Source organism: Dunckerocampus dactyliophorus, chromosome 8, assembly GCF_027744805.1.
Source record: "Dunckerocampus dactyliophorus isolate RoL2022-P2 chromosome 8, RoL_Ddac_1.1, whole genome shotgun sequence".
Lineage (NCBI taxonomy): Eukaryota > Metazoa > Chordata > Actinopteri > Syngnathiformes > Syngnathidae > Dunckerocampus > Dunckerocampus dactyliophorus.
The window spans coordinates 8,449,007-8,462,868 of record NC_072826.1 but is presented as its reverse complement, the minus strand read 5'-3'; the positions used below and the strand labels follow the sequence as shown (position 1 = coordinate 8,462,868).

Below are 13,862 nucleotides of genomic sequence, written 5' to 3'. Positions count from 1 at the left end.
CCTCATTAGGGTCGCGGGGGTATGCTGGAGCCTATCACAGCTGACTTTGGGCGAGAGGCAAGGTCGCCAGCCAACTGCAGGGCACATATAGACAGACAATCAACCCACAAGGTCAGACATTTGTATGTTTGACAACGGTTATATGAAAAAATACATCATGACACTATATTGGTAAAAATACAGTATCTATGTTTTAGTATAACTTGTCATGGCCATAATACTGTATAGGAAATGCCATGTGCATCACTGTGTACCTACTGTAGAACAGCACTGCGCACAGTGTCATGTAGTCTTCTTCTTATTATTACACATGAGACTAGCAGTAGCAATTATTTCATACACACGACAAAGCGTGTCAGAGAAATGGATAATACATCGACGTGCACAGTTACATTGACATAAATGACAGTTAACTGATAGAATCAGCTGACATCTGCATAGGCAGATCTGAATGGCGGAGGAGGCGCCAACCCCAAACTACTTGAAATGTCCAATGGTGGTTTGTGGCTGAGGCGCATAGCATGATATTGTACATTAATATATATTATTGTCTTTTCACAGTGGTGTTGAGCTGCACTACAACATACATACAATGTTTCTTTCACTTTTTTTTACTCCTGTATTTATTATTTACTCATATATTTTCAATCTTTTTATTCATTTTACTTTTCATCTATTGTTTAATTGTATTTAGCATTTTTTTTACACTTCTTTTTCTTTCCTTTTCTCTCCTCACGGAATAAGATATCTCCTACTGTATAACACGTTCTTTATTCTTTTCTTTCCCTGTTAGAAAATGGCATCATGTGAACATTTTAAACACAGGAAGTGAACACGCTATATGTAATTGATGATAAATAGAAAAGTGGTGGGATTAAACACGACCTGCTTCTTCCTACGCTTTTTCAGATGTGTGTTGCGCAAGTGTAAACATGTGAAGTTCCTTAATGCGGGTTGCTAAGCATGTTCAAAACAACTACACCATTACCATTACTGAGCGGTCTATTGTATATCTTTTGTGCATGTTTAATTTAATAGAAAGCGTTACTGTCAGAATGTCAAATTATGAGAAACACAAATCAGTGTACTGTGCGGTTTGCAACAGTAAACATTGTTGAATAAATACCTCTGTCAGTGTCAATCGTAACTAAGCAGAGCTATTTTTGTAAAGGCAGAATTTATGATTAGATTAGACAGTGGACTTTTAAAAAAATATTCATAGAATGCGGTGCTTCATATCCCAATGAGATGTTTTCCTTGAGTGTCTTGTTAGTTTGGAAGCAAATGTGCACATTTTAGAAGCCTCAATCCATCATACATTTGACCTTGAAGTACAGGAAGCCATGATATTCCCCTCTCAGGAATCCATCAAAAGAAAAATATTTTTAAAAATGTGTCCACAATGTTGTTTATGCTCTCGTAATGAGGGAAATGATGGTCTCTTTTTCGTGATAATGCTGCACAGAGAGAGAGAGAGAGAGAGAGAGAGAGAGAGAGGCTGGTGTATAAGAGGAAACATGTAAAAAACGTCATGATGTGATGGGGCAATGACGTGAGCAGAGGGAAACACTAGTGAGAGCGCGCCACTGGCACCATGAATAAAGGCAGCCAGGCAGCATGCACAGGGGGGCGGGGCTTCGAGGCCTGGCTTGGCTACAGGGTAACGAGTTGGGGGCGGAGCATCTCTCCCTGAGTCCTTGCATGTGTGTGCGTGTGTATGTATGTGTGTGTGTGTGTGTGTCGCTCACCCCTCCTCCTATTAACCACCCCACCCCCACCTCCTCTCCAGCCCCCCTTCCCCTCCCCTCGGTTTGCCCGCCCCTGAGTCTGGAGCAGCAAGCCGCGAAGCTTCACTGGCTCTCCTCGCCTCCACTCAGTGCGGGAATACAGCAGCGGAGAGCGGCATGGACACGGAAGGGAGCCCGAGCAGCCTGTCGTCCGGAACAGACAACTCCCCCCACGACCCCTGGTAAAAAACAGCCTTTGCCCGCCTCTTTGGTTCGTCCCGATTCGAGTTCATCCAGGACTTTTAAGTTGAGTTTGAGTCGGTGCCGAGACAAAAGACAAGCACGCTGCGTGTGTGTGTTTCGCGATGTGTGTGTGTGTGTGGGATGGATCCACTGAGCGGAGGAGACGCTCGCTTCTTATTTCCACATCCATCTTTCTCCCGGAGGCCACATTTTGCTCCAACTTCTGCACCATTCGTTCCTTTTTTTACCCTCCTACTCGTCCTCTGGGGGATTATAACGGCCCCACTGGCCCATTGGTGACTTCGCAACATGGCCGATGCTTTCTTCTTACTTTAATGATGCTATATCACACGCACCGACCCCACTTCTCACTCCTCACATCGTCGCCGTGGTGTGCTTGTTACAAACACGCGCGTTTTCCAATGTGACTTACTGCTTGTTTTTCTCTCATTCAGCAAAATGTTCATCGGGGGTCTGAGTTGGCAGACGACACAAGGTGAGATGTCCCGCACGCTACTTTATGCACGCTCAAGTCTCCATGCAGCACACGCACACACACCCACACACCGCAATCGATTCATGTTTAAGGTCGTATAGTGCGTGGAGTTGCAAATAAACTGCAAATAGTTCAATGCATGCCTTTCTGTTCAACGAGGATCAGCTCTTAGGATTTAGACTTGCCGAGACGCGAGGAGATTAACGCTGCAAACACACACACACTGCGCGACTTGCCTGTCCTTCCGCTACGTACATACAACGTCTAATATGTAACGATCGCTGATGAATTTAGGAGTTTACACATTGATGAACACGCTGGCCTGTTGTTTTGCTTACTGCAGCTCTCCGTGCACCCTCACAGGAGCCATGCGCGCACACTGTTTATTCCCGCCACTATGCCCCCCCCCCAACCCCCCCATTCTTGTTATCATACTGACTGCAATGGTGTCCAAACAACAATCACCACCAAGTGCAGCTTTGTTTGTTTGTGTGGGTCCCGTGCCTAATAGTCACATACACATAAACACAAATGTCTCCTTCACGTGCCGCCTCGTCATCTCACAAGAAACATCATTGTTGTTTTGCAGAGGGCTTGAAGGACTACTTCTGCAAATTTGGCGAGGTGAAGGAGTGCATGGTGATGCGGGATCCCGTCACCAAGAGGTCGAGGTAAGCGGGAGGCGTGGGCGCCCTGTCCAATCACCGGATTGGACTCATGCATGTTCTCTTCTTGGAGCACTTAAGTCTAATTTTAAAAAAAATTATGATCCCTCCCAGGGGGTTTGGGTTTGTTACATACGCAGACCAGGCCGGCGTGGAGAAGGTTCTGGCCCAAAACAGACATGAGCTGGACTCAAAAACAGTGAGTACCGCCTCTTCCCCCAACTTCCAAACCTGTGTTGTTTTCCCCCTCGGTGCATCTAGCCACCCACCGTATGGCTTGTAAAGTTGAAGAGTATATTTTGGAGCAACAGTCCCCTTCTCCCTCCTCCTTCTCTTCTCTCTCTGTGCTCATTTCCCCCTCCAAATCCCGGTTCAGGGCGCCAACATGAAAGCGTTCTTTCTTGGTCTTCATTGCCATGGTTACCTGGGGGACCTGAATGGGGCAGGAGCCCCTTGCAAAACCCTCACATGGTTTATGCAGAGGGCTCACAACTTTTTCTTTGGTAGTTTTCTTGTGGTCCTCAATGAGAAAAAAACATCTGGCTCTGAATGTTAGGAGGGGACGCTGTGTGAGGCCCCTGAATGCCTCTTCGTCCAATTTGAATGTACAGTCTGTGGACTTACTTACTGACTCTGCTCATGTAATTTCCCCCGTGAGCGAACGGATGCAACAGCATTCACAAATGTGTCACACAAGCTACATGTATGATGCCGTGACACTCCCATTTCAATCTCTATGAAGGTGTGAATGCTGCCATCTTGGTCATGTCGATTGGGTGTCTGTTGTCAGCTTGTGGCCTTTTAGAAACCACATGTACACACACAACAATAGGATGATTTAAGAGTGAACATGAGTGGCACAGCATGGGCCCAGGAGTGGAGAAAGGTAGTGTCGGTTAGTTGTTGAAGCAAGCCTGTTGCCGGGGGTGACGCCTGCCACTGGAGACCGTCCTCTAAGTACACAGCCTGTTGGGATTTATGTCTCCATAACAACTTCTCAGTTATTTTGCATTCATTTAAGGCACTTGTGTGCTGTGGACACACACACAGTGATTACGCATCGTGTTAGAGTTAGCCAGTGTGTCAAGTCAAGATATTTTTGAAAGAGGGGAAAATATTTGAATTTAACTGCAAAGTTGTGTCTGTCTGTTGGTGGTGGGGGGGATTGCTCTGCTGGGAATTCTTCTGACAAAACAGTGTTGCTTGAGTCAGTTGTTGAGGTTTTTTTTGGGCTTGGAAACAATTTCTACGCCATTTAAAGCGTTATTTTGTCAGTCATGTTAGTCTTTGAGAGCTCAGCCAAGAGTGTGCGCGTGTGATGAGTGCGCTGGTTTGGAGGAAGCAGCTTTTGAAAGTGTAGTAGCCTGGCAGGCGCCTGATACTGTTAGATATAAACAGAAATATAGCATATAAGGCAAAACAATAATGACGTTGGTCACATATATACCCTTAAAGGGACTGTATGCAGCGAGAAGGTGCTCGCGCTCGAACATAATGCAAGCGTTAACATCACGCCCTCATCCTGCTTTGAGTACGTGAGCTACGCCGGATGTAACACGCTTACTTGTTATGTTTGTCAGCTAGTGAGACCGATTTGACAAAGTTTAGCGACTGACTAACTGCCATTGAATGTACAGTCACCCCTTGTTTATCGCGGCCAATGGATTCAATATTAAATTGAATATTTTTGTAGTTAGAGCATAGAAAAACTGTTTATGACTTTGTAAAGTTTTTTTCCATTATTAGAGCCCCGTAAACATGAAATAACACCCCTACAGTCACCTTTACACACCTGTTATTCTTTATTTACACCACTTTGCGCAACACTAAAGCGCAGGCTACGGGATCACTGCAGGGACATAAGACTAGAGATGTCTGCCGCTCGTAGCATGTAGCAAGCTACCGAGCTAACTAGTTAGCCTCCAATGTGGTTGTTCTGAACTTTACATTTTGTTCTAAACTGTTAAGGTTATGTAATCTAAGGTAATGTGTAACATTACTGACGCCCAGTGACCAGAATACTACATATGACTTGTCTTTCAATATTTTTGGAGTAATAATGGGCCATAGTCAACCACGAAACGGCAACCATTTATTAATATTTTTATTAATTTTTTTTTAAGAAAGCAATGTGGCGAGGGATGACTCTATAGGCTATTGTAAAAACAACATGAATGTCAATTGTTGATCGGCCCTATGAGACTGCTTTTGTGTGTGTGTGTGTGTGTGTGTGTGTGTGCGCACAACAGAAATGTACGTGAATACCAGACAGCTGCAATTCACCTTGTTCGTGCTGAACCACAATTACACCAATTTTCTAAAGTTTAATTTGTAATCGTAAAAAAACATAACCATTTTTGTAGTCTTTTCTTTTTAAACCACTGTTGGTAACAAAAAGTGAGACAGCTGCATAAAGTCCCTTTTCAATTTGGTGAGCGCCACATGTGCTATTTATCCAACCAAGATTATGCTCACTAGTTTTGTCTCTGTTCTTTTATTTGCATTTTTTATTATTCATATTTTATGAAAATGTAAAATTTGCAAGGGATATGCAATTAAAAATTGGCAGTTTGGTCCCTGATATCTATTGCAAAATGAAATAACAAACAACTACATTATGTTGGATGTTAGCTATTAAGGTACTTTTCTTTTTTGTTTGTTCAAAGTCAGCATCTCATTGACATTTTCACCATTTATTAATATCCACATTCTACATGCACACTGTATTTCGCTGCAAGACTGGACAGCCCTCAGCGGTTTGATGAGAACGAGATGAGAGACAAACATTCCTTCCCGGAACGAGGTAGATTATTTGAAGCTCGGACATTTCAAATCGAAGCCAAACCTTTGGAGTGTGAGAAAAGAACGCTTGAAGGCACAAAACAGGAAGGCTAGAGACAGAACGACAGGGATAGAACACAACAACAGGGTGCTGCCTGTGTAAGTAAACTACATTAACAGGTGCAAGGTCTGTAATACTGCAAACACAACCGTTTACATGTGCTATAACATATTTTCTTTCTATTAGACAATGGGAGACATAGGTTACATTGTGATTGAGCACTGTAAGTGTACGTACTATCAGTGTGCATACAAATACAAATAGGGGGTCATGTATTGTTTTTAGAGTGAGGTTGTTGCTGGTTAGATTTCCTGCCGGGCCAGAGAATGGCCTAAGGGCAGTGGTGTGCTGTTTTCTGGACACAGGAGAAGGGCACAACTGGTATTTGTTTTCACGGGTTTCACGGGAGAAAGACTTCACTAGGAGCAGTTACAGGAAAAAGAAAGGGTAAGATCGGATTGGCTTTTCCCACTTTGTCTACACATGGACACAAATTGGGATTATTTTAAGGTTTGAGTGTATTACTGACAGTCGAGTGACATTTTGATGAAACAAAGGGTCATTCATGTTTAAAAAAAAATGACAGGATTTCTTGAATGATGAATAAATATAATTCTTTAGCACGTGTGGAGTAGATGTCATCTACAGTACTTGCCTGATTACAGATGCCTGATTACATTGTAATGATAACAAAATGACATAAATCATTTTTGGTCAAGGTACAAAATGAAGGCGATAGTGACCAACATTATGGATGTGACAAATACAATAAAAATTAAATAAATGATCTGTAAAGTACAACTATACTGGTACTTTCGCAGTTAAAAAAATGCTTTGCATAACACATTTTTAAAAACCTGGCTTTTTATCCTGATCCACATAAAATTTGAATGGGATTTTACGTGGCACATTCCCCTCCTCCTCTACACACTTTCGAACAAACTGGTTTTATGGTGAGCAAAACAAAACATCCTTAACATATAAAAAGGGTTTTTGGTGGTTCAAACCAAGTAATGTCTAGTATACTAGGTTGTAATTTTTGTTCTTGTCTGTATGGCGCATTAAAACTGCATACTTGCACCAACTGCTGTGGACCTATGGCCCACATTTCCCTGCTCTAACACCTGGTTAGCAGAGTCCGGTTGCTGGCTCTCGCTGTCCGCTCCCAACTGGAGATTAGCGGTTAATGCTGACGTGGACAAGACTTGGAACAGGAGGATGGAGAAGGTGGAAGAGAAGAGGAGGGTGGGAGGATTGCTGTAATTAGTATAGATCTGAAAAGCAACTAATCGGATTGAAGGAAACAAACTGGATTGGGCTTCCGAAGTCCATGCACGGCCTAAGATCTGAGGATAAAGTCTGGACTGGCTCTGTCTGTAAGGTGGATCCAAGCCGCTACATGTGCACGCCACCATTAGCACACATGCCCGGCCTAGTGAGCGAGGCCAAGCTCTCGTTGGCTTCCAGGGGCGTGGGGATTGGGTTTGGTTAGGTAGATATGGGGATAGCAGGGGGGGGGTTCTCATTAGTGAGCTTCGTTAACTAATTACTGAGCTGTGTAGATTGACCCTGCTGGCCTGAGCCCAAACCATCTCTCTTTACTTTTGTCCCCTTGTGTCCATAGCGTTTTGTTGAGCCTGTTTTCATTATGATGCCACAGTCAGCGGTGCCTTCTTGCGTACAGGTTGCCAAGATGCTATATACATTGAAGCTCATACTTGTGGAGGTGCAGTCATGTGTTATGAATCGAGTACACGTTAGTGCTTACTTTGGTGCTACATTATTAGAATGTGTGTGTATATACAGTATGTGTGCTTGTGGGGGTAGGACGGGAGCCCCAGTTCCTCTACGGGCCCATCTGTTTTGTACTCTTTGTCCTGTTAATTAATGAAATCAGAGGGGCTGCCTGCTGGGATGGCCCCGCTGCACCGCTACACTGGACAGGCCCACTTTCTCATGGGCCGACTCTGTTTTCCAAATGAATGCCTTCTCTTTCTCCCTGTGCTTTTTCTTCTTCCCTCCCCTCCCCCCCTCTCTTTTACCTATTAGGGTACCGGATGGAAGTTGTTATTTTGTTGCACCAGGTATTTTATGTTTTGGTTTGACCACCTATTTTTTTTTTTTTTGTTTGTTTTTTTTGTTTTTCAGTCTGTTACACTGGTGAACACGCTGGGCCACGTAAGGTGACTATTGGTTGTAGATTAGTCCTAAAAGCTAAACCACTAAAAAAAAAAAGAAAAAAAAAATCACATTGCCGTCACTTTGCTGCATAGCTGGAGCACAGGTTGGGTGTTATGAAGCAGAGTGTTAGTCAGACCATTACAAGAACACTCAGTTATAACTCTCTTTGAGAACGAAAAGCTTGATAACTTTGAAAGGTTCTCACATTGTACAAGATTACACATTTTCACGAGTTGACTGTTACATGGTCGAGCCACTTCTCAAATGTCAAGCCTCTCTGTTCAAGACGTAAGGAGCTATTTCTGAGTGTTGCAAACAGTGACCTGGCTAAGCCATTTTACTTGTGCTTTGTGTTTTCCTCACGGCTAATCCAGCAGTCTGATGCTAGATGCTTTAGTTTTCATTTATCATAGCCTTCCGCCGAGTACGGGCAGTTGTAGAAATTACACATTAGATCTATTCTGTCTTCTCGCTGAAGTGGAATGATTTTTTTAACTGCATGGCATGACCGTAGCCACAGTAGAACTACAGTAAGATGCATTAGGCCTAACCTAGTCTTAGTTGGTAACCTTCTTGGTAAGCTCCTGATCATGAAAAACTAAATAGTCACAACTTGTGTTATTTGTGGGGAAACAACTACGTTCCAGATGACACAAGACTACAATTAGATTTTCTATGCTGTGGTGTCATTCTCTTAAATTTCTGCTTCAAGCTGCCTCGGGGCGGCCCTCATCCTGTAGTCTGACAGACCCACAAGACATTTGCACCTCACAGCACTTTCACATCGCATATGTGCAGGAACTGGGGATGAGCTTTGTAATCGACGAAAAATGATGCGAGTCGTGTGGAACTGATTGTTGTATTGATTAGTATTAGCAGTTAGTATAGCAGTTGAGGTACAGTGTACAGTCGTCCCATGCCACTTTGAATTCCGTGGCTTCATGCTATCACAGTTTGTAAAAAATATGAAAGAAGAAGAAAGAACGCATGCGCGTAAGTCCACCGTCTTCCGGTTTCCAAGGCTCATCTAGACTTTCGACAAAGTGGAATTACATCTACGATGCGTTTTGGTGTTCGACTGGGCTGAGTCATGTCCGTCGATATTATGTTGGGTTGTCGTCAAAGCTCACTTCTGGTCACGTGATGGCGACGAGGCGGTGACGGTTCTGTGACGTCATCGTTTCTGTAAAGCAGTGGTTTGGCCGTCTACACAAAAACGAGAGGCCGGTGTTTTCAGATTTTCCCACTCTGGTAGCCGTTTTCAAAAAATACCGTTTCAGGCTACCCAGAACGCTGTTTCAGTGTGGATGAACAGCTGAAAATATAAAATACTTTGCCGGTTTTGCCCTGAAAATGTTTCTGTGTGGATAGCCCCTAAAACTCAACTCTGAACCCCCGATGTCACTTGCTGTCCGCCTGCCACTCAGCTCCCTTAGGGAACACATTTAAAGCAACACACACGAGCATGAGTCTTATTTATGTCTTAAATAGCTTATTTACTCTTATTCCTACTATATTGGCTAATACGAGTGGAAAGGGTGACTATATTATGTTATTTCATATCTAGAGGTCTCTAATAGTGTTTAAAAAAATTATTTCACAGGCCTGCACTGTATCATTATTATAAAAGAAAGATATTTGCTGCGATGTCCTGGAAATATTGGAATCTACGGTCTTTCCCATGTTCCACCCCATCACTAAGTTAAACAAAGTTTTGAAGGTTTATTTCGAACATGTTAAAGTATCTACAAGCACAATAAAAATCCAAACACAATCCAAACATCACAACGTTGCACTTACATAATTCAACATGTCCGAAAAGGAGTATGAAGAAGCAAAGATTGTTGAGTCTGATCCTGCTCCTGTCCCTTCGGTCACTGATATACTGTATATTATTCACTCCCTGTCTTCAACATTTAACAGGCTACACATTTCAGTACTGAGAAGGACAAGGATGTGATTCGTATCTACAGTATACCAGTTGGGTCCTTCAGTGTAGAATGCACGTAAACACCTGCTTACAGCCACACAAACAAAGCCGGGTTGTTTGCAGGTGAAAGCTAATAATTACATTGTGGATCACTCCCTGGCTTCCTGTACTCTGGTGTTATTCTGTTACATAGTGTTACACCTCAGAGGTCAGGGTGACCTTTGTTCGAAGTGGTTACATATTTAATTTAACCAGTCGTATCGTAGAAAATGTTGTATTTACTGACAATTCGCATCTTTTGCAGGCTGACTTAGTTGCACTCCAGGAAGCAATGCTGTGTGGTCACTTCCTGTCACCACATAGTCATCGGTGTCTTTGCGTGCCCTTGTCACCTTGCTATTCGCCGTATCGGCGCTCAGACCAGCTGGAGGTGACACGACTCCTCTTGTCTTTGTCCCACTTGAAGGCGCAAAGTCGGCGGCAATCCCTCCCAAGGGCACTGCTGCTGCAGCTGCATGGTAGTTACACAGCCTTGTGCTCTTCAAGCGGCCGTAAAGACACTTAAAGGTCCTCCAAGGATATTTTGGTCTGAAGATTTGTCATCAGAAGCCGTGAATTATTACATCGGGGAGAGATGAAAGGATTGTTTGAATATTGAAGGAAATCTCGCCCGCTCTTGTATGGTGCACATTGCTCACTTTTCGAGTGCATGTTGTCTGGCTGTTTGATAGGCTCCTTTTAGTTGCCAATATAAATTCAACGTCTGTGTGAGGCACAAGGGGTTTCTCTTCACACATCCAATTATTAGAACAAAGATGGAAGCCTAAGACCTTAATACACTACAAGGTTCTGTGACCTAAAAATCGCCTCTCTTGTTGGCTTGAGTGAGAATAACACAAGATTCCACACAAATTTAAAATGCCAGGCCAGGCTTTGCATATTTAGCATTATTAAAGGCCAGCTCATTCAAAACTCATTTGCTTCTAATTTTATCTATAACCTTGACCACTGCTCAGACATTCCACGGGGGAGAAATATGGATACAGTCAAATCTAGTTAATCCTAAATGGAGGTTGTCTGGATTTGTTAGTGTGAAATAGTCATCTTTCCGTTCGAATATTACATGCATGTTCATTTTGGATTGCAGGCTGCCTTGCTCTTGTCTAGTTTGGGGTTAAGATGAATCTTGTTTTGCATTAACTGGTGTAAAAATAATACACACCGTTAAGAGAATGTATTCATGCCCTAATGTGTATCTTGCTCACCACGCCTGTTTGTTTGGCGATGTGTTTGGATGTTTGGGGGGGGGGTGCTTGCATCAACAAGGGTCTACTATACATGCGTATACATTAGCATATGTTCTATTTCTGGACATGTTGCCCTTCACATGCGTTGGCATATTCCGTGACTTAATAATTAAGGCACAAAACGTATTGGAGCAAAACGTATTTTTGAGTCATTTCTAGGGGGCCTTTTTATTGATTACTTGTCATTTTAATTAATGTGCTTTTCTAATGTCTGCGGAAAAACTACACCGATGACACAAGAAATTGTCAGACTGTAATAAGTTGTGATATTAAATAATAATAAAAATGTGTAACTATGGTTATTCTGGCAGGTACCAGAATCATTTTGAATGATGTTGTGTCGTAAAAACAATGGAAAATGGCAATGTTTAAAAATGTATATCACAACCCAAATTCTCATTCCACTTAAAAAAAATTGATCATTTCGGTCTTAATTATTTCAAATTCTCAGTATTTTTCAAATCCTCAAATTTGACTTTTGACATTTTAAAGATACATATTGCTCAGTGGATGTTTACGTTATATTTTGTGTTACATACACGATACGTCCTTGTTGGCTGTATCTTTATAGTGATTCATGCTTTTAGGCCCAGTTTGTGACACACGTTAACCATTTTAGTATATAGTGTATTTACTTTACACTTAAACTTAATTTATGAGGATTAGCGTTATTCTTTGACATATTTTTCCACATGTAGAAGCATGTTCTGCCAATCCTGTAAATCAAAGAGACCATTATCCTTTTCTGAAAGCAGCAGTAGAACCACAGCCATCACATTTTACTAATCATCAAAACAGTGCATCACTTTGAAGTACTTGTGATACTATGTTCATATGACTGGATGTATTATATCTTCCCTCGTGTCTCCCACACAGATCGACCCAAAAGTTGCTTTCCCTCGCCGGGCTCAGCCTAAGGTGAGTGCACATGGAAGGAGAAGTGATGTCATGTGTCACCCCTCATCAGTCAGCTCTGGTTGGTTAGGATTAGCGTCAGTCACATGACCAACGAGGAGCGGCAATCCACTTGACCAGCCCTGACACTGTGACCCTGTCACCCAAACCCCGCCTCTTTCCACCCTGACCATCAGCTTCACCCCCCCTCAACACACACACACGCACTCACATATTTGTGCCCTTACTTGAATAGGCACACACAGATCGTATTCACCTGCACACACACCTAAAACAGATCTGAGTGTTAAGCAACACATTGAGAACACTCAATTAGCTAACAGAATGAACCAAATAATCACACGAGCAGTGATTTAACAATGCTTTCCTCCTTTTCTGTGTTACTAGTTGGTCACACGGACAAAGAAGATCTTTGTCGGAGGGCTTTCAGTCAACACCACCATCGACGACGTGAAGCAATACTTTGACCAGTTTGGAAAGGTAAAGTAGAATGAGCACATGTCCTCCTGTGCTGGATAATATCCTCCCTTTGGTGCGGTGTATCGCTTTGAGCTGTTCTGTCCATTCAAACTGAAACATTGAAGTTCTTTTGCTTTCTTTTCTCCCATCGGTGTGTGTGTGTCAAACAGTGATGGTAACGGTTCACAAAGTTACATTGAAGTTCATCACATGCTGACACTTGCACAAATGAAAAGGGACAAAGAATGTGCGATTGCAAACTTGGAGATAGCTTATTCAGTAATGTACGATACAAGAGGGAAGGGGTCTAATGTGTAAAAGAAACCCGAAAGAAAGGTGGTTATCAGTTCCGATGCAATATTTGTCTGATCTTTTGCTAGTTTCTGTAGCAGCTCATATTTTGGGCTTCCATATTTAGTGTCCTGCTTCTTTGAATGAAATTTAGTTCAAGGCAAACACATGCTGTGGAGACAGATGCGTGGCCAGGGAGAGGGAGGAAGAGAGAGAGAAAAAAGCAGCAATGGGAGGGGAAGGGGTGAGGGACATGGCGGGGGACTGAAAGGGAAGAAGCAACCCCCCATAGAGTGAGAGGGGAGGGGAACTCGGAAGGGTTGAAGGGCAGAGAAAAGAAAGAATGTTGGGATGGCGAGGAAGAAAAGTGAGTTTGAATGGGAGGGGGGGACGCCAATCTGATGGGTCATAAACGCACCAAAGTATCTGGCCTGCGTGCAACGTTCGGGTTACTTTTTAGCTAACGAGAGTTTGGATGTTGTTTGCTGGGATTGAGTGCAAGGAGTTCAACCTTTTCAGTGTTAACTAATCAGATGCAACAGCTGCTCCTGTCACCCCACACACACCCCATCTTACCCAAAAGTCTGTACCAGACTCCTTCCCCATCCCATACGCACACAGCCGACTCTAGTCCCACACAGCTTGTTACCGTGGTGACCTGCTTTGCCTATTGTCCCACTGTAATCCAGTGTTTTTATTCTGCTGTTGTTGAGAAGTGTGTATTTGCATGAATGGAAAGAGGCGTGTGTGACAGTGGCACAGTTTGGGCTTTGAGGAGAGGTGAGCTTGCATAAATTTGTGTAGAC

At 43.1% G+C, this 13,862-nt stretch overlaps 1 protein-coding gene across 2 annotated transcripts in view; it reads left to right on the top strand.

Moving 5' to 3' along the window:
• Positions 1 to 1,822: 1,822 nt before the first annotated feature.
• The window catches only part of LOC129185920 (RNA-binding protein Musashi homolog 1-like), a 29,178-nt gene continuing 17,138 nt past the window's right edge, over positions 1,823 to 13,862 (top strand). For both annotated transcript variants that reach the window (XM_054783599.1, XM_054783598.1), the window contains exons 1-6: positions 1,823 to 1,969; positions 2,426 to 2,466; positions 3,056 to 3,137; positions 3,246 to 3,330; positions 12,268 to 12,309; positions 12,694 to 12,786. In XM_054783599.1, the coding sequence (XP_054639574.1) occupies positions 1,905 to 1,969; positions 2,426 to 2,466; positions 3,056 to 3,137; positions 3,246 to 3,330; positions 12,268 to 12,309; positions 12,694 to 12,786 (408 nt within the window). In that variant the 5' untranslated portion in view covers positions 1,823 to 1,904. The remainder of the gene's footprint in view (positions 1,970 to 2,425; positions 2,467 to 3,055; positions 3,138 to 3,245; positions 3,331 to 12,267; positions 12,310 to 12,693; positions 12,787 to 13,862) is intronic.